This window comes from Malus sylvestris, chromosome 15 (assembly GCF_916048215.2).
Source record: "Malus sylvestris chromosome 15, drMalSylv7.2, whole genome shotgun sequence".
In the NCBI taxonomy this organism is placed as follows: domain Eukaryota; kingdom Viridiplantae; phylum Streptophyta; class Magnoliopsida; order Rosales; family Rosaceae; genus Malus; species Malus sylvestris.
This window is the reverse complement of record NC_062274.1, coordinates 37,689,842-37,708,541: the sequence shown is the minus strand read 5'-3', so window position 1 is coordinate 37,708,541 and position 18,700 is coordinate 37,689,842. Positions and strand designations below refer to the sequence as shown.

Genomic DNA, 18,700 nt, shown 5'->3' with positions numbered 1-18,700 from the left:
GTTCCAATTTTGATTAATTCTAACGTTGTTCCTCCAAATGTACCCTTTCCTCATAGGTTTATGCAATCAAAGAAGGAGGAGGCTGAAAAGGATATCTTGGAAACGTTTAGAAAAGTTCAAGTCAATATACCACTTTTGGATGCAATGAAGCAAGTTCCAAGGTATGCCAAGTTTTTAAAAGGACTTTGCACAACTAGGAAGAGAATTTCGAGTAAGGAGGTTGTCAAGGTAAGTGAAAATGTCTCAGTTGTTTTACAACGTAAACTGCCCACTAAATGCAAGGATCTGGGTAGTTTTACAATTCCTTGTGTAATTGGTAATACTCGTTTCGAATCTGCCATGTTAGACTTAGGTGCATCTATATATGTCATGCCTTATTCAATTTATGCATCCATGCAATTAGGCGAATTGAAAAATGATGGTGTGATTATACAATTGGCCGATTGATCTAATGCCTATCCAAAGGGAGTTTTGGAAGATGTTTTAGTGCAGGTCAATCACTTAATCTTTCCGGCAGATTTCTACATGCTTGAAATGGACGAGTCAGACCATTCCCCTACATTGCCCATCCTTCTTGGATGACCATTCATGAAAACTGCCCGTACTAAGATTGATGTGTTTAATGGAACTTTGACGATGGAATTTGATGGGGAAGTTATTAATTTCAATCTTTCTGATTCTATCAAGTATCCTAGTGAGGATTGATAGGATTTTTACTACTCATGTGAACGGGCTTTAATCTCCTATTTTACATGCAAGAATCACAAGGTTATTGTAGTATAAACGGATTTCGCAAGGTCATCTCCACATGGATTATTAAATAATTCGAACTAATCAGATTCCATTTAATTATTGCAAAGTAAAAATTGAAGTGATTGATTTTATAACCTAATTAAAATACAAACGAATTTAATGAATTAAAATAAACAATCTGCAATATTAGAGCTAGAGAGAAAGAAAACAGTTTTGGGAGAATAAAATTAAGAAAGCACTAGGGTTCCACCATCACCTAGCAATCCTATGAATTTTTACCAATTACTTATGATCTACACATGCCACTTTGAAGGTTAGATTTTCCTAATTCATATTCTACTTGGAACCTCCAACATAGAATGTATATCTAACATGCAACCCGTCCGGACGTTCGGATCAAATCTAAACATGAAAGACTTATTATGCTTTATGAAAATCCTTTGAAAAACCATGCAATCCTTAAGACGTGATATTCATCTTAAGAGAAATTACAATTATTAATCACAAGAAGCCAGCGTCAATTTCAGGGAACCTTCCGACCAAAATTGCATCAAATTACTTTTCTAAATATCCTAATGGTGATCAGGCATTAAGACAATTAGATAGTTTTTATCCTGGTGATTAACAATTCAAAATATGCATGCAATCAATCATAAGCAATTAAATAAAAATCACATATTCATGCTAAGGCTCAAGGCTTCGCCCTAGCAAAAGAAATTAGTTCCGCATATTCATAATTGAAATCATAGAAATATCTCTTAAGAAAAGGATTGAAAACACCTTCAAGTAGAAAATCTTCAAAACCCTAGCACTTCTCTCTGTCTCCAATATTGCGTAAAATAAAGTGTCGTCTAAAACTGTAGACGGCCAAGCAATATATTTGCTAAGCCACCACACAAACCCTACAAACTAAAATTAATAAAAACCCTAAATAAAAATAGTAAAATTCGTCTAAAATCTGAACAGCCACGTTTTGGCCCATAAGCTGCTCCAAAACTGGCCCAATATAGCTGGATTTGATGTTTGGAATATTCTAAACACTTTTCCAGAAGGCCACGAACCCATCCGAGGTCATCTTGGGCTCCAAAAACGCAATTTAAGCCCAAAAACGTCATTTTCCAGCACTGCGCACTGCTTCTTTATTTCATCGCCAGAAAATCACCGCTTGGTGGAAAAATCCCAAATTTTGATACGATTAAGCTAAGTGACTCACGAACGTCCTCCAACTGGAATTACTCCAAAATTCGTCCATTTGGTCCTGTTTTTCTCCAGAGGAAGTCGAAAGTCCTATATTGAAAATACAATTCAAAGTATCAAAATTCTTCCAATATATTAACCAAAATATACTAAGATTAGGGTAAAATATATAATATAAAATCTACTCATCAAGGATCATTTATGTTTTGCTATTGATGTAATTGACTCTTTGGCGTAGGACCATTTTGAAAAATTGAATGACGATGCACTTGAATTAGTTATTGCACAAGGAATGGACATTCAAAACAATGGAGCAGCAACCATGCACCCCCACGACATGAATGATTTTTCCCTTGCCGTACCCCCTAATGAAGATGTGATTGAGATGGTGGCTGCCCTCGAATCATTGCCACTACAATCTGGTAAGTTTTTGGACCCAATTTGCATTTCAGTTTCGGCTAATAAGTTACTTCCTTCATCCATAGTTTTACCCAAATTCGTGCAGATTTCATTAGTTTATTAATTTACTTGTTTTGTTTCCAAATTCGTCAAAACGAAACCCCCATTTACTCTAGAGTGTCTAACTAGTTAGAATATGTTTTAGATTGTGTTTTTAAGTGTTTTGAGTCAAGGAAAAACCAAAATTCGTCTAGAATTGTGTTTAGAGTCCAAATCTGCCCAGTTTGTGTTTTTAGGCAGATTTGAGCGTTTTTAGTTTGTTTTGAGTCTTTTGAGTTTGTTTTGAGTTCTTTGAGTCTAGTTTAGTGTTTTTAACTTTGTTTATATGTTTTTAAGTCAGTCTAGAGGTTATTAGCAAGCCCTCCTAATCCTCGGTCCAGAACGATCCCTACTTACATTCTTTACTACAATTGAGACAAAAGGGTTTAATTTGTGTGCTTATATAATTCACATCACCTGGCACATGTTGGACACAACCAAATTGCCTGCTGAAACGGTGAGGACTATATGGCTGAATAATACATCGGTCTCCTTATAGCAAAGAAACATACCCCGAGCGAAGGCTCATAAGATAAGACAAGTCAGAGGAACAAAGGTGTGAATCATCTATGAGGCCTCGCTGTGCTGAACCAACCCTTGCTAGATGGTCCATTCTCAAACCTTCACAGCTTTGAAACAACACTTACGCTTACAAATGATCAAGGCTCTTTGGAGAAAGCACGCTAAAGTACTTTGTCATTAAAGGCCCCAGCTTGACTGAAGTTGGTGAAGAAGGCTCTGACTTGTCTAAAGTCGACGAAGAAAAATGAGTGCCAAAGTACTCACCCAACCAACCGTACATATAATGGTAGGGAGGTACCGTAGCATGATTTTCGGTGCTTGTCGAATTCGAAACAACACTCCAGCCATTGTAAATATTGGCTAAAACCGAAATAGCAAGGCTAAAAGATTCGCCTGCAGCCATCTTGCTAGCAACTTCAAAAACTCCATAACGGATAAAGTTGACGTCATTTTTGGTGAAAACAAACTTACAAAACCAACAAGCTAAGGAAACGGCTAGGTAAGATTCTTCCAAGTGCTCTAATGCTATGCCAAGATCCTCAAATGCTTTCAACACGGTAGGGGTACGATGCCTAATTGGACCAATGACACCTGACAAATCTGAGTCTCTCTTAGGCTTGGTTGTCTTATTGTGACCACTTTTCTTCGAAGACCTCTTCTACTTCATGACATCCCAATACCAAAATTGGATCCATGAAGAAATCTTCACGCCTGACTTACCCTGAGCCTCCTGGGAAAGCTTGTGGTATGCCCAAAATAAATAGCGGCAACTTGCAAGCAATCTTCGACTGTTACGATGAGAAAACTCCTCCACGCTAAGAACCACCTCGTCATAAAATTCTCCTTGGATCGGCAAGCCTTCTATCTTGTGGAGATCCCAAAGTGAAATTGATATCTCCTCTTGAGCCGTGTGAAGTGTGTTGGTCACTGAACACCAATGCTCAAAGAACGAACGAAGGATGGAAGGATGGCGATCATAACTGAACAAGGATGCGTACACAACATGATAAAAGCCCATGTTGGTAAGCACATATTTGGAGCGGCTCAAGACATCTTCAAGCCACTCCTAGTAAAACTCAGCAAAGGAAGCTTCTCCAGTAGTCGACAAGGTGCCACTCCAAGTCATGGCTTTGCTATGGATGCGATCACCAAGAAGCTCAAACGAAGTCAGTGAATTGTTGCGAGCATGGTGCGAAAGATGCAAAATAAGAATCCTTGATATACATGCCTTCTTCTTCAGAGTTGGTTAACCAAAATCCATCATCTCCCAAGACACTTAAGAAGACCATGACTTGATATGCATCAAGTTGTCTTTTGTAGGAAGAACAAGCGCCTTAGGCCAATCAATGGTGCGTAAAGCTTCAACATCGTCCCTTATCTTGTGAATCACCTTCCTTCGCAAGAATAGTGATGGTATTATTCTTAAAGCACTTGAAAAATACCATGGTTGCAACAAAATAAACAAAGCAACATAAGAACAAAAGTGGGGCGGCAAAGAACGAAAAAAAATCGTTTCATTAAAGCAAAAGACATGAGAGACAAACCTGGTGAACGTTGAAGCATGACGATGACAACATCACAATGACAAAAGGAAATCAGCCATGAAGCTTGATCAAGCACTGCAAAGAGAGCAACTACAAGACAATCCTTCAAGGCATGCTACATTAGCAAAGAAAGCCAAAATGCCATGTAATTGCACTACGCAACCTTGCAGCGATTACGCAAGTAGTTTCTTGCACTGCACGACAACGTCACCACCAGGGAAAATTATGACCCAAAGACACTACACAGCATAAACTAGCTGCAGTCTTTTGCACATCCCCACATGGTAAAAGTGACACACTGCAATAAGCTTTAAGCAGCTACAACTCGCACCAAACAACTGCAAAAAGGGCACGGCAGCAGCAGGAACAGATGCGCACGGCAACGTCACTACCAAGGGAATACTGTGACCAAAAGGCACTACACAGCATAAACACTACAGTCTTTTGCACAATACCACATGGTACTCCAAGCAGCAACAACAAGCAAAACCCATGACAAAAGCTCAAAGCAAGCCCACAACAAGAATTGTGTGTTGTGAAAAAAAATGCACACCCAATTGTCCTATAAATAGGGGTCAATTGCTTCCTAATGCTATAAGAGAAATGCATACCTAAATAGCAAAAGAAAAATCAAAACAAGGAAGCACATTCCAACAAAGAGAAGGAAGCAAATTCCAAAACAATGGCAAGTTTCAGTCAATCTGCGCAAGTACGACGTTTTTGGTGATAATTCATCTTTCCAAGGGAGTTTTGATCCAAGGCCAATTGGAGAAGGAAGCTAAGCGGCTGAGGATCCAAATTTCATAATTTTCCCTAAAGCCAAACATTCCAGTTTTCAAAGTTATTCCCGCAAAAGTTGTTTTCCAGTCAGGATTGAGCAGTTGCAGGAAAATGCAAAGTTGAAGGCTTTCCAATTTTTTCTAGTGGCATGCGATATATGCCTGAAAAGATAAGGGATAAGGCTACATTTTCCATATTTTTACTGAATTTTTCAGAAGAGAAATCAACCTCAAACTAAGCGTGCAAGTCAGATGACATGTTTCCCAAAACAAAAAAAAGGAAAGGAAAAATACCTCCTTGCCGTGGGGAATCAAAAGAAAATAAAAAATAAAAAATACCCTTCCCTGCTATAGGAAATCAAAAGTGGAAAGAAAGACTCATTTCTTGCCATGGGAATCAAAAAGAGGAAAGAAAGTTGTCATTCTTGCCATGGAAATCAAAACAAGAAACAATCAAATCTCTTCCTTGCCGTGGGGAATCAAAAGGGGAAAGAACAAAACACCATCCTTGCCGCAGGAAATCAAAAGGGGAAAGAAAAAGACACCTCCTTGTCCTGGGAAAAGAAAAAAAAAAGGGAAAGTGAAAAAAATGCACATCCTATTTACCTTTCCAAAACCTTGAAGGAAGTCATAAAAGCTTTCCAACACTTTGAAGGAAGTCATTCTCGTTACCGAAATTGAAGAGGATTCCTACCAAGAAAGAAAAACATTTGTTTCCTACACCCACAAGGAAAAGAAAATCAAGTCCCAAAATACACCAAATGTATTTTGTCAAAGATTATGGAAAATCAAAGGGTTTTTATCACAAATGGTCCCTGACATTGATCAAACACATCATTTTGGTCCCTGACATTGAAAATCAATAGAAATGATCCCTGACATTGATCAAACACATCACAAATGGTCCTTCCGTTAAAAACTTTTTGGGCAATTTTCAAAGATTCGTAACTCAATCGTTTCTTAACCAAATTCGACCCATGATATATCAAAATGAAGATAGGAAAGTGTAGAACAAGATTATACCTATTTGGAAACCCAATGGTTGCCGGAGATGGCCGGAAAATAGCCTCAAATGTGACTGGTCCGCGAAAAAACTGGAAAACTCGCCTGAAATGGGGTAAACTTTAAACATTCATAACTTCTTCAATAATCAACGAAATCGAGTGATTCAAAAACGAAAATCATACTTCTCGACGAGAATAAGAGAATGGTAGCTATCTTGATGGCTAACTCGTCATAGTTTATCCGGAAAACGACTCGAAATTGGCTAACTCAAAAATGGTTATCCAAGTTCGAGCCATTTTTCGGTCAAACCATCGTAAATTAGCAGTCAATAAAGGTACCATTCTCTTTTTCTCATTGAGAAGTATGATTTTCATTTTTGAATCACTCAATTTTGTTGAGTATTGAAGAAGTTATGAATGTTTAAAGTTTACCCCATTTCAGGCAAGTTTTCCAGTTTTTTCGCGAACCAGTCACATTTGAGGCTATTTTCCCGCCATCGCCAGCAACCATTGGGCTTCCAAATAGGTATTATCTTTTTCTACACTTTCCTATCTTGATTTTGATACATCATGGTCGAATTTGGTTAAGAAACGATTGAGTTACGAAGCTTTGAAAATTGCCCAAAAAGTTTTTAACGGAAGGACCATTTGTGATGTGTTTGATCAATGTCAGGGATCATTTCTATTGATTTTCAATGTCAGGGACCAAAATGATGTGTTTGATCAATGTCAGGGACTATTTGTGGTAAAAACCCAAAATCAAATACGCACAATAAGTATGTGCTGATTTATCCATTTTCAAAATTTCTTTCAAGATCAAAGCCTCTATGGCCCTTGAAGAAAAAGTTTCATTTCATTCAAGATCAAGCCTCAACAGCCCTTGAAGAGATGTTTCGTTCAAGATAAAGCCTCTCAGGCCCTTAAAGGAAAATTTTCATTTCATTCAAGATCAAGCCTCTACGGCCCTTGAAGAAAATTTTCGTTTAATTCAAGATCAAGCCTTTACGGCCCTTGAAAAAATATTATGTTCAACAAATACGCCTTAATAGCCCTTGACGAAATTTATCACTTCAATTCAAGACCAAGCCTCAACAACCCTTGAAGAAATGTTTCGTTCAAGAAATACGCCTCAATAGCCCTTGACGAAATTCATCATGTCAATTCAAGAAATACACGTCCACAACCCTTTAAGAAGCAAACTAATTGATCAAGTCTTGACGACTCTTGAGTTAGAGCATTCACATTCTAGGACTTCAAAACACGTTTCCTACATGTGACAGGCTCATGCCTACAACGCGCCTTGAAGTGGGGGCATTTGTAGACATGTAAATTTTGTTGCATACAAATGATGCATCACAAAGCTCCACGTGGCATATGACTCATCACAAATGGACAAGTCATCAATGACATGTGGCATAAATCAAGCAAGGGAAGTATAAAACATTCCCAAAATTCGGCTCAAGGGAGAAAACTCCCTTAAATTTGGCAAAAGGGTCTCAAGTGATCCTAAAACTGGAAACAAAGTTAAGGCATCTTCACAAAACAAGCAAGAATTGAAGATTGTTCACAAAATAGGCTATAAAGCCTCTCAATTTCGGCCAAGGGAGTAAAGATGGCTGAAATTAAGACACAAAATATCCCTAAATTATCCCATGGATGAATTAAGACACAAATCAAAGCTAAATCCATCCAAAGGCAAGCCTTGAGTAGTCCATAAATACAAGTTCCTCCCACAAGCAAAGGGTCGAAAATTCTACATTGAGAAGGACCTCTACACAAAACTTTGAAGACTAATACGCTGCCAAAGCTCTCTTCGAAGAACGTTCAACCAAAGCTGAAGCTTTCTTTCGACCAAAGCCGAAGCACTCCCTTGAAGAATCAACAAGCATCATGCTGATTCCTTTAAGACTTTGTTGCAAGCTCAAAACCTATAATGACGTTCATTTCAAGATCAAGTTGCCAAGACCCTTGAATCAACGAAATCCTGCATCAACATCACCCTTTGCCGTAGCTTTGAGTTGAATACCATCGACACACCATTTCAAACTCAAAACTTGAAGCAATCGTTCAATTGTTCGTCCGAGATCAAGTCATCGCGACCCTTGGATCAACAAGCTACACATCTACATCAAATTTGAAGACTGAATCAGAGGAAAATAGAAAAAGAGATTGTAACCTACAATTTCAAATCAATACAAATCTACTTTGTACACGTATTCTTGTTTCATTCGTTACAGAATTTTCATGTTTGCAGAATTCATAACTAATTATTTCACATAAGAATATAAAGCAGAAAAAGCAATAGTAATTTGTTTAGGGAACTTTAACGAAAAGCTCCTAGTACTGTTTACTTTAACGAAAAATCATATTTTTACACTGAACGGTTAATCCTGGTACTATTCACTTTACCCTTTATTTTGTCATTTTTATTAAAACTCAAGGTTTTCAAGCTTTTTTCATTAGTTTTCACATTTTTTTAAGCTAGCTACACTAAACGTCACATCTGGAACCCAAGTTAAAATAAAAAAAATAACAATAAGGAAAAAGTGATAACAAAAAGAAATCTAACTGAGCCATAAGAGGTAATTACGGAGAAGAATCCAGATTTAATGATTCTATTCTAACAAGTTTGTTTGAATGAATTAATTTGGATTTTGAAACATCTTTTAAGGTAACTTTTGGAGTTAATTGCAATTTACTAAAATAAAGGAAAATTAATCTCCTGACATTTTGGCAAAAGAGAATATTTCCTACCCATTGTATGGCACGTAAAGTGAAAATAGTGCATGTGTAAAGCTGTAATTATGACAAATATTACCTATACTTGTATATTCAATCTAAAATGTCATGTCTCCGCATAGAGAACGAAAAAGCATATCAATTCAAATGAAATGGAAGAAATGAAAACAGAATAGAGAGAGACATAAATAAAAAGTCCTCTAAACAACGTTGGCAAGATCCAAAGAGAAATAGCGATACAACATTGCTGTGTTACTTCGCCTCTTCTGCAGCAGCCACCTTCACTTCCTTTGTTGCTTGATCAGCAGTTTCGGTCACGGCTCCCGCAACTTTTTCTGATGCTGCTGATGCATCTTCTGTTGCTATGTCTGTTGGAGCATGATGGGTCTTTTCCTCGAGAGGCTTTTCGGGTTCAAGTTGCTTCTCTGGTTCTGTTGACTCCTCCTTCCCTTCTACATTCTGCTAAATTCCAGGCTAGAATATCAATAAATCTAGTACTCATAAATTTACTAGAAACGTAAGTTGGAGTAATTTATTTGCTAGCAATTTGTAAAGGTATAAAATTACACCGTTAGATTTACACTTGAGAGTCTACAAAGACGTGACTTATTCATAACTGCATGCAATTGAAAATGTCATGCCAAAATAATTTTTTTTGAATTAGTAATCAAAATTCTTCCAAAACCAACAATTCAGGAGGATTCAATTGAAACTTTAAAAGATTTTGTTGATTTATAAACTCTCATATACCCTCTTCCCCATAATAAAAAAAGAAAAAAAAAATACTGTAAGTTTGAAATATCTTGAAATTACTACAATTCAAAATCAGATGACGAAAATACATCTGATAAATAAATTCGAGGTGGAAATCATAACTAAAAGTTGCAGCTCCTTTGCACTCATATGCAAAATGAGATGTCCAAACCCATTTTCAAACTCAGATGTGAAAAACCATGATATTACCATCTAAGTAATCCTCTTATAGCACAATGCCTCTGGACTATCAAAATTCATAAAAATAAAAAAAAATGTTATTGGCACTCCAAAAATCTCATTCTACACCTCATACTTGTATTTTTCTTTATAAATATAGAAAGTTTGGAGTGTAGAATGAGAAATTTGGAGTGTTAATAACAATTCCCAAAAAAAAAAAAAGGAAACAAGGTAATAACAAAGTCACTAGCAAAAGAAATTTGAAGGACGAACAAGCTTCTTGGTTGTTCATTAACAAGAATTAGGTGGGGTGTGATGAACCATCCTTAATTTCATTTTTATTTTCTCTCCGAAGCTGTGAAATGACGAAAAAACTCTTGTTGGGCTAATCGGAATCCTACGTAGACATTTGAGCTCACTTCATATTTCGTCTCTTTTCTTGCCATATTTGAGTAGTGCTCATCGATATAGGCGTGTAAGCGTGAACTGAAGTTAAATCAGACTTCTAACGATAAGTTACACTTGTTTTAAGTTCAGGGGAACGGTAATCATCCCATTGACAACACTACTGTCTATTGATCAACTCTCTCTCTACCTCTCTCACACTCTTCTTCTTCCTTCTGCAACTTAGAGAAAAATGACATCATGCTCGACGAATCGAACCTCCAACCATCACCATCATGATCCACTCATCAAACCCAGCACGATTGTGCCTTTCGTTTCCCAAACTCACAGCCAGAAATTAGAGAACTACGAACTCTATTCAAAACTTTATGTCTTAGGAATCGAAATCACTTGTGACAAAAACAGAGGACTACTTAGGCTATCATAGAAGGAGTATATTGAGAAAATACTCAAGAGGTTCAATATGTCAACATGCAGTGGTTGTGATCTACTAGTAACAAAAGGGGATAAATTGAGTAAACTGCAAAGTCCCAAAACTGAAGCTGAAAAACTTTAGATGAATGATAAACCATATGCTTCAGTCGTAGGGAGCCTAATGTATGCACAAGTATGCACCAGACCTGACATTTCTTTTGCATTGAGTTTGCTGGGGAGATATTAGTTGAATCCTGGACATGCTCATTGGATTGCAGCAAAGAAGGTGCTTAGATATTTGCAGAAAACCAAAGACTATAAGTTGGTATACAAGAGAAGTGACAAGCTCGAGTTGGTTGGCTACTGTGATTCAGATTTCGCAGGATGTCAAGACTCATTGAAATCAACTTCTAACTACATTTTTATGATGGCAGGAGGTGCAATCTCATGGAAAAGTATGAAACAGAAGAGCATAGCTACATCTACCATGATGGCAGAATACATGGCCTGTTTTGAAGCTACTTCCCAGGCAATATGGATTGGAAAGTTCATAAAGGGAATAAGAGTTCTCAACATTGTCACAAATCCGTTGCAAATATTTTGTGACAATATTGCTGCAGTTTTCTATTTGAAGAACAACAATGGTCTTCTAGGACCAAACACATGCATATCAAGTACAAGTTGAATAGGGAAAAGATTAAGCAAGCATTCATAAAGATCAGCTATATTGATACTGCATCAATGCTTGCAAATCCCTTGAACAAGCCACTTTCAGTCATGTCTTTTAGGAAGCATGTAGAAAATATGGGATTGATCTCGAACTTTGATATGCTGAGTTAGTGGGAGTAGAAAACTGTTTTTTAGCTATAGTAAAATAAGTGAGCTAAACTCACTGAGCTTTGAGTTTTGAGATGTGGTTTGTTTTCGAGGTTGGGTTTGAATAAAGATTGTTTTTAATTATTTTGTTTGCATGATGCATGCATATTTAATTCCATTGGCATAAGTTTATTTTGGAATGATAAAAGGTTTGCATTGGCAAACATGTGGACTGCTTAAAAGCATAAGCGTGACTTTGGAATGGTAAAAAGTTTGCATTGGTAAACATGTAGACCGTTTAAAAGCATAAGGTGTGACTTATGAAAGTTACAATAAAGTGGACCTGAGATGATACAGAGTAAGACAGTTCTTGAGTTAAAGTTCATCTCTAGATCATAATCTGATGGTTTTCATGTGAATGGTTGACTCAATGTATGTGATTATGAAGGTTCTGAGATGAAATATCTTTACAACCTTGTTAGTTCTACATTTAGAAGTCCATTTGACAGAAATTTGAATTAAGGATGGGATTGGATCGCAGTGATATGGCCATTAAAGAAACAATGACCTCCAACATATGTTTTGAAGCATGATCATTACAATTAGTAGACCAAGTGGGAGAATGTTGGATTTATTCAACATAAATCAACCATAAATGGTCTACTATATGTAATAGGAATGTATAAGTTGGAGATCAGTTAAGTTGCGATTTGATATCCTTATATCAACCCTACATTAAGTGTCTTACATTATAAGTAGGTTTTGATTGAATCCTTAATAATATATGATTATGATATTTTACTTGAGACCCAAGAAAGGAAAGTTTTAGCTTTCCCTTATGGACGGAATCTAAGACTTTTTGGCTAGTATATAAACACCAGTCCCTGCTAACCCTAGACACGACAACTAAGGCTTCTCATAGAGCATTGTCATAAAGCTAGGAGTTTGCAAAAGAGTTGGTGTTTTCTCTCGATCACGGCAAACGTACCAGAATTGGTGTTCTCTCAATCACGCATTATTTGCATGGCTGCTGCACCTTCAACAAGTAAGTGTTTCATATAAATTTTATATAATTGTATATCTTGTGTTTTGATCATATAAACTATATGGATAACAAACTTTTCCGCAACCTTTCCATCGATTCAGATGGCGTCAGACCACAATCTTGGTCCCGATTGACTCATTGTCAAAGCAGGTAACTTCTAGACTTATTGCACATGAAGATCTACTTTACTTTAGTGAGATTCAACTTTTTTCTCATAGGTCCGTTTTCCGGTGACTTTTGTAGAGAAAACCGGTGACTTTTCCGACCTTTTCCATCGAGTTGGGCGAGTTGGAGGAAGACATTCTAATCACCATCATCCCTAGACTATGTTTCAAGCAACTTGAGCTTCGATCTACTTCGGGATCAAAGAATCTCACAACTTTTGATTCGGGCCGAAACTTACAGGCCACTTTTTGGACTTGCAATTAGGTACAAAACGTGTTCCTCTCCTTCCTAGCTTCATTTTGATATAAAGATCATGCTAAATGGTTGAAAAATGAGCTCGTTCTAAATATGTGATTTTTTTCGGCAAAAAACTCAGAATCCGGCGAACTAGACTACGATGGGCCCCATATTCCCAAGAAAAGAAGAGGACGATGAAATATTTCGTCACAGTGACGGAATATTCCTAAATGCCGGCTGCATTTTCCGTTAACGACATGTATATCCGGCGACGAAATATTCCACTCCAGCGTGTGACGGCGCCAGCCAGCGTGTGCTAGCGTGTGACGGCTCCCAGCGGCTTTCGGCCAGTGTGTGGCGGCGCGAGGTGGCTCTCGAGCTTTGTTTTTAACACTTTCAATCCCCGTTTTGAGCAAACAAAGAGAATTTTGAGTCTTTTCCGTAGTATTTACAAATTTTGGGTTGTTTAATGAATAGTATTGTGGTTTTCCATATAGAAGGACTTACCCTGAGGAGTTCAGAGGCCAAGCAAGGTAAGGCGGCTACGACCGACTACGTGTTAGTGAGTGTGCTTTGTTTTATATATATGTATATGTATATAGTTTCCATAACTACTTGGATAATGTGTTTTTTACATCATGTCTTGCTTTTACTTATGATTATTAATCGAGAATATGGAGATTTATGAAATTATGATGACATGATCATACATATTTTTATTTGCTCATCATGCATGCTTATACTGGTGCTTATAATACTCGTTCGGGCTAGGACCAACTTCTCATGAATGTTCATATCGTATCGGTACGCTCACCTTAGATGTACTAGTTTGCATTAGGCAAGGAAACTAGGACTCGTATGTGATACGCTTAGTGCCAACTTTAGGACTATGTAGTACTTGAGCGTAAATTATTACACGGTTTACACCCTGCCTGTTTCATATAGCTACTTCTGCATGGACATGTATGTCTGCATATTTTGATGAGCATGTGATATTAATTTGTTGCTATTGAAATATTGTGGTTTACCGTACATTTGGATATTATGGTAATTGATGTTCATACTCTTATGCAGTATGATATTTTGGAAATCATATGGGTTTTACATCAAGGGGTTAGTATTCTACGAAAAGCAAAGGTTTTAATAAACTCCTGCTTTTGTCTACTTACACTTTCTGTTTTGCACCCTTTCAGAACTTAGTAGCTAGATTTCTGTGACGAGTTTGAGGGATCTTTGGTGGCTCTGGCATCTACTCTAGTTGATGTAGGAATTTTCAATTCCTATAGTTGTGTAATATCATCCTAATCAGGATGAGAAAATTCCTACTTTCACTGCATTATTAGTTGTGTTTTGACAATTGCATACTTTGTAATATGTGTACATCTTGTACTGCGCACTCTCATCAATAGTTCTAGATTTCTGTTTTAATTTACTCGTATTCTCCATACATCATTCCCATATTATGGCTTCGTCACTTTTTAGATGTCGGTTAGCATGCCTTGAATTCGATGTCCACTTGGATAAACAAGTCTGGGTGTGGCATGAAGAGACTCAAGGTCGATTGTGGTTGAATGAATGGAAGTGAGACATGAGACTTTTGTGATTTGGATGATATATGTAGTGTGGCTTAAGAGGAAATTGAAGATAAATACGGCAAATTGGAGGGCAACTGATTGTGATAGTGGGACTGGTAAGTCAGTAAGGTAATATCATGAGGATCGAAGGAAACGGAAACTCCAACAAAATCTTAAGGGTAGAGGCAAGATTTGTTATGACTTAATTTACCGTATAATTCCTATCTAATCCTTTATTTTTAAAAATCCCTTCAAATCAATGGTATTTTGAATACAACTGGACTTCTATAAATTCATTTCAAATCCTAGCTAAATACTTTGTACTTTAAGAAATTCCTTTGAGATTTTGATTGAGTATCCTAGGGGTCGATGCATATGTACTCAGGTGGTCTGGAACCACCTAGAAATCCAAAGAAGTGCATGTGAGGACCTTTGAGGACCACCCAAAAGTCTAGGCAGGTAGTGGCAGACAGAAGACCACCATGATTGTGCAAATGTTGTGCAACATAAGTTTTGACCAATAAGAAATATCTAATTTCAAACGAAGAGGAACACAAAGAAGACCACTATAACTCTGTTGCTCTTGGACCTTGGTTCCAACGAGGAAGAAGGACATTAGCTTTCCATTTCTCACGTGACCAACTGCCACTTTTTAAATGTTGACCAATCAGATTGTACCAACTAGCATGTTAATTAATAAAAGAATGGTGTATTACTTAACTAGTATATTTATCCCATACATTTGACATCCTTATTTTTATAAAACTTACTATAAATTCACACGACCTCTAAAAAATATTTTGTCAAGTATTTGAACTCGTAATGACTTGAGCATCACTCAACTCAGTGTTAGGGCCTAAATCCTAGCTCGCCACCTAACTAGCTCTTATCATACCTTGATTAGGATCACTTAATATGAGAATTCTAGATTCGCCACTAAAATTCCCTAAGTTTTTAAACTACATCTTTAATAATTAACCTGGCAGGTAGTCTGTTCGCACATTTTAACTTGCAAAGAGAGAGAGAGAGAGAGAGAGAGAGAGAGAGAGAGAGAGAGAGAGAGAGATTTTAAGAAGCCAGGGCCTGCCTTGTTTACCCCATGCATGCCCCCTCCCATATAACTACGGAAAGACGAATTTTAAACAGCCAAAGAAAATAAATTGAATAAAACACAAAGAAAGAAACAAGTAGGAGGTTGCCGGCATGTAAACTTCCAAAATATATTTAATCAAATGTCGGGCAGCAAACCTTATGGTCATCGTTCAGTGAAAAATATCTCAGCGGCTGAGAGTCTGATGGAAAAATATTATAATGCCGACAGGACATTAGACAAGCATAAAGACATGGCCAGCTTATAAAAGTTAGGTTAGTTTGACAACTATTTTTTTTCTAGAGAAAAAACTGAAAGTAATTATTTAATGTTTTTAATAATAATGCTAAAACAAATGTAACTATAAATACTAAAAAGTTCTCATATCATATGCGTTAAAACAAAGTAATTCCCAAACGGAATGGGCCCTGGAATGAAATTTTTATGATTTAGTTTTCCAACATCTGGTATAGAGGTATTCCTCTCAATTTCTTAAAACTATCTTTGTTCGACTCACGTATATCATAAGTTTGATATCAAATTATTATGGTTGGTTTATTATGTATTTGAACACAAATACACATTCCTTTGTAAATATATTATTGTTTAAAAAATAAAAGAAAAAATGCTAGCAACTTTGCACATTAACTTTTGCATTTGGACATTTTCACTTTAACAAGTGACATGTGTCATGTTTTATACAAAAAAAACGCAAATGACCATTTACCACAATGATGGAGAGGAATTGAGCTCCTGCATGACATCATGAGTTTGAACCCTATCGGTGTCTAATATAACAAAATCCAACGTTTGACAAACACAAAATATTTTATACAAAAAAAAAAAAAAAATTAATACCTTTGGTATTATAATTTTTTATGTTTTCCATCTTCAATTCCTACCAAAAAAACATTAAAGGGTTTTTTTTTTGTTTTTTTTTTTGTGTGTGAAAAAATGAAATTTGGCATTTGAGAAAGTTAGAAGGCGCAAATGCAATGGTTGATAGCACTCCCCAAGATGATAAAAGTTAAAAGGAAAAACACTATGCAAATGGTTTGTAACTCAATTAATTAAGAGCATTTGTCCATGCACTTGAAGTCTTGTGTTTAAAACCCCATTTTCAAGTTTGCATGAATTTAGGAGAAGAAGAAAAACACAGGAATATTTTGATGACAAAAACATTTCACTTACTAGTAAAGAAGAATATCATTACACGGTAAGTGGGGTAATGAGTGTCGTACTGCTAAGTAATAACTCTACAATAACTCTATAAAAATCAAATTATATACATGGATTTAGAAAATGTTTGAAAGGTTATTTCATTGAAGTTAAAAATCGTGACAAGATCAACTAATCTTAGGATAAAGGTGTCATTCGTAAGTTAGAGATATAAGAAGACTTAAATAACGATAAGGGAAAAATAATACATGTGTTAAATTTGATATTAAAAACGGGATTTTGCAAGGATTTCCTACTAACAGCTAATGACTATAGTAACAAAAAGTTGTCACAAACATGATGACGGGAGACACACGGCTACTATTACTAGATATAGTTCAAAATACACACACACACGAAGTCTTTAAGAGGAGATTTTATTTTATTTTTTAAATGGGGATTAGTTGTGAAGTCCACACAACATCAAATTTTAACGATCCAAACCATCTATTTTTCAAGTTGCACCTCATAGATTATCCTTACAAAATATTAGCCAAATCGGAAATATTTAAGTCATCTAATTAGGTTCAAAAAAATTAACAAATACTTTGTTATATAAGAAACAATGAAATTTGATCTTGATAATTAAATAGGTAAATGATTTTGGATTGAATTGAATTTTTGCAAGGATGATCTATGAATCAAGACTTACAAACTAGATAATTCAAATCGTTGAAATTCAATGTGAAGTGGGCTCCACACCTAGTCCCCACACCTAGTCCCCATTTTTTGAAAAAAAATAAGGATCCCTTTGCATAAAGGGCCTCTATATATATATATATTCCTTATATTCCTTTCACTGTGAGGAGAAGAATTAAAACAATATCATGTGATTTGTTGGCGTAAAAAAAAATAAGAATGTGCTATACGTATAATAATTTAATTACTAGGTACTTACCTTGAACAAAAGACTGAGAGAGCGTCGTTTACTTCCTTGTCCATCATCATCAACGATCTCCTTGGCTTTATCATCACCACCACCCTGAGCCTCCTCAGGCTCAGGCTCAGGAGTTATTTCTATCTTCTTCTCAGCTTCATCGCTATCAGCAACTAACACCACCTCCTTCTCCTTTTCTTGATCATCAACCGCTGCTGCGGCTATCGCTTGATCTTCCTTGGCTGCAGGCTCTGGAGCTGGCACTGGCGCCTCGCTCGCCGCCACCGCGGCTGGTTGATCTTCCTTGGCCGCAGGCTCTGGAGCTGGTACTGGCGCCTCGCTCGCCGCCTCCCCCTTTGACACCTTTGGCTTCGTTGCACACCCTCCCATCTCTCTTACTTAAGGATCGAGTCAAAAATCAAATAAAGGAAATATCAAAACTAGCTAGCAGCAAAAAATCAGAGGACAAGAAAAAATGGCTAGGGAGACAGATTGTTTATAGGGCAAGCTTAGAGAGCACCTGTTGTTCCAAGGCAAATAAAAAATTATGTCTACATATTTTATCATTGAAAATATAGTTGTAACATAAAAACTATAAATATTAGGATAATACTTGTGTTCCTCCCATGAGGGAATAAATATCTCTCTTTGTGAATAACGTACTTTCACCATATAAACTTAATAATGGAATTCTTCATATTTTTAATTTTCATTTGAAGATCATCTATAAAAAAAGATTGTTCAAATCCAATTTGTCATCCAAATATGTCATATAAATGAACGGTTCATCGTGAATAATATATGTTACTTGGTACTTACACTGTCGGTTTGTTTTATATATTTGGATGACTAAACTATTTCCAATTCGAACGAAATTTTTGTGGGACTAA

The 18,700-nt window shown here is 36.5% G+C and overlaps 1 protein-coding gene across 1 annotated transcript; it reads right to left on the bottom strand.

The window, feature by feature from the left end:
* Positions 1–9,099: 9,099 nt before the first annotated feature.
* LOC126601987 (uncharacterized) lies at positions 9,100–18,432 on the bottom strand. The gene is made up of 2 exons (XM_050268754.1): positions 17,832–18,432; positions 9,100–9,495 (listed from the first exon to the last, which is right to left on the bottom strand). Exons 1-2 carry the CDS (start codon positions 18,198–18,200, stop codon positions 9,289–9,291), a joined length of 576 nt encoding a protein of 191 aa, XP_050124711.1. The 5' UTR covers positions 18,201–18,432; the 3' UTR covers positions 9,100–9,288.
* Positions 18,433–18,700: the final 268 nt, after the last annotated feature.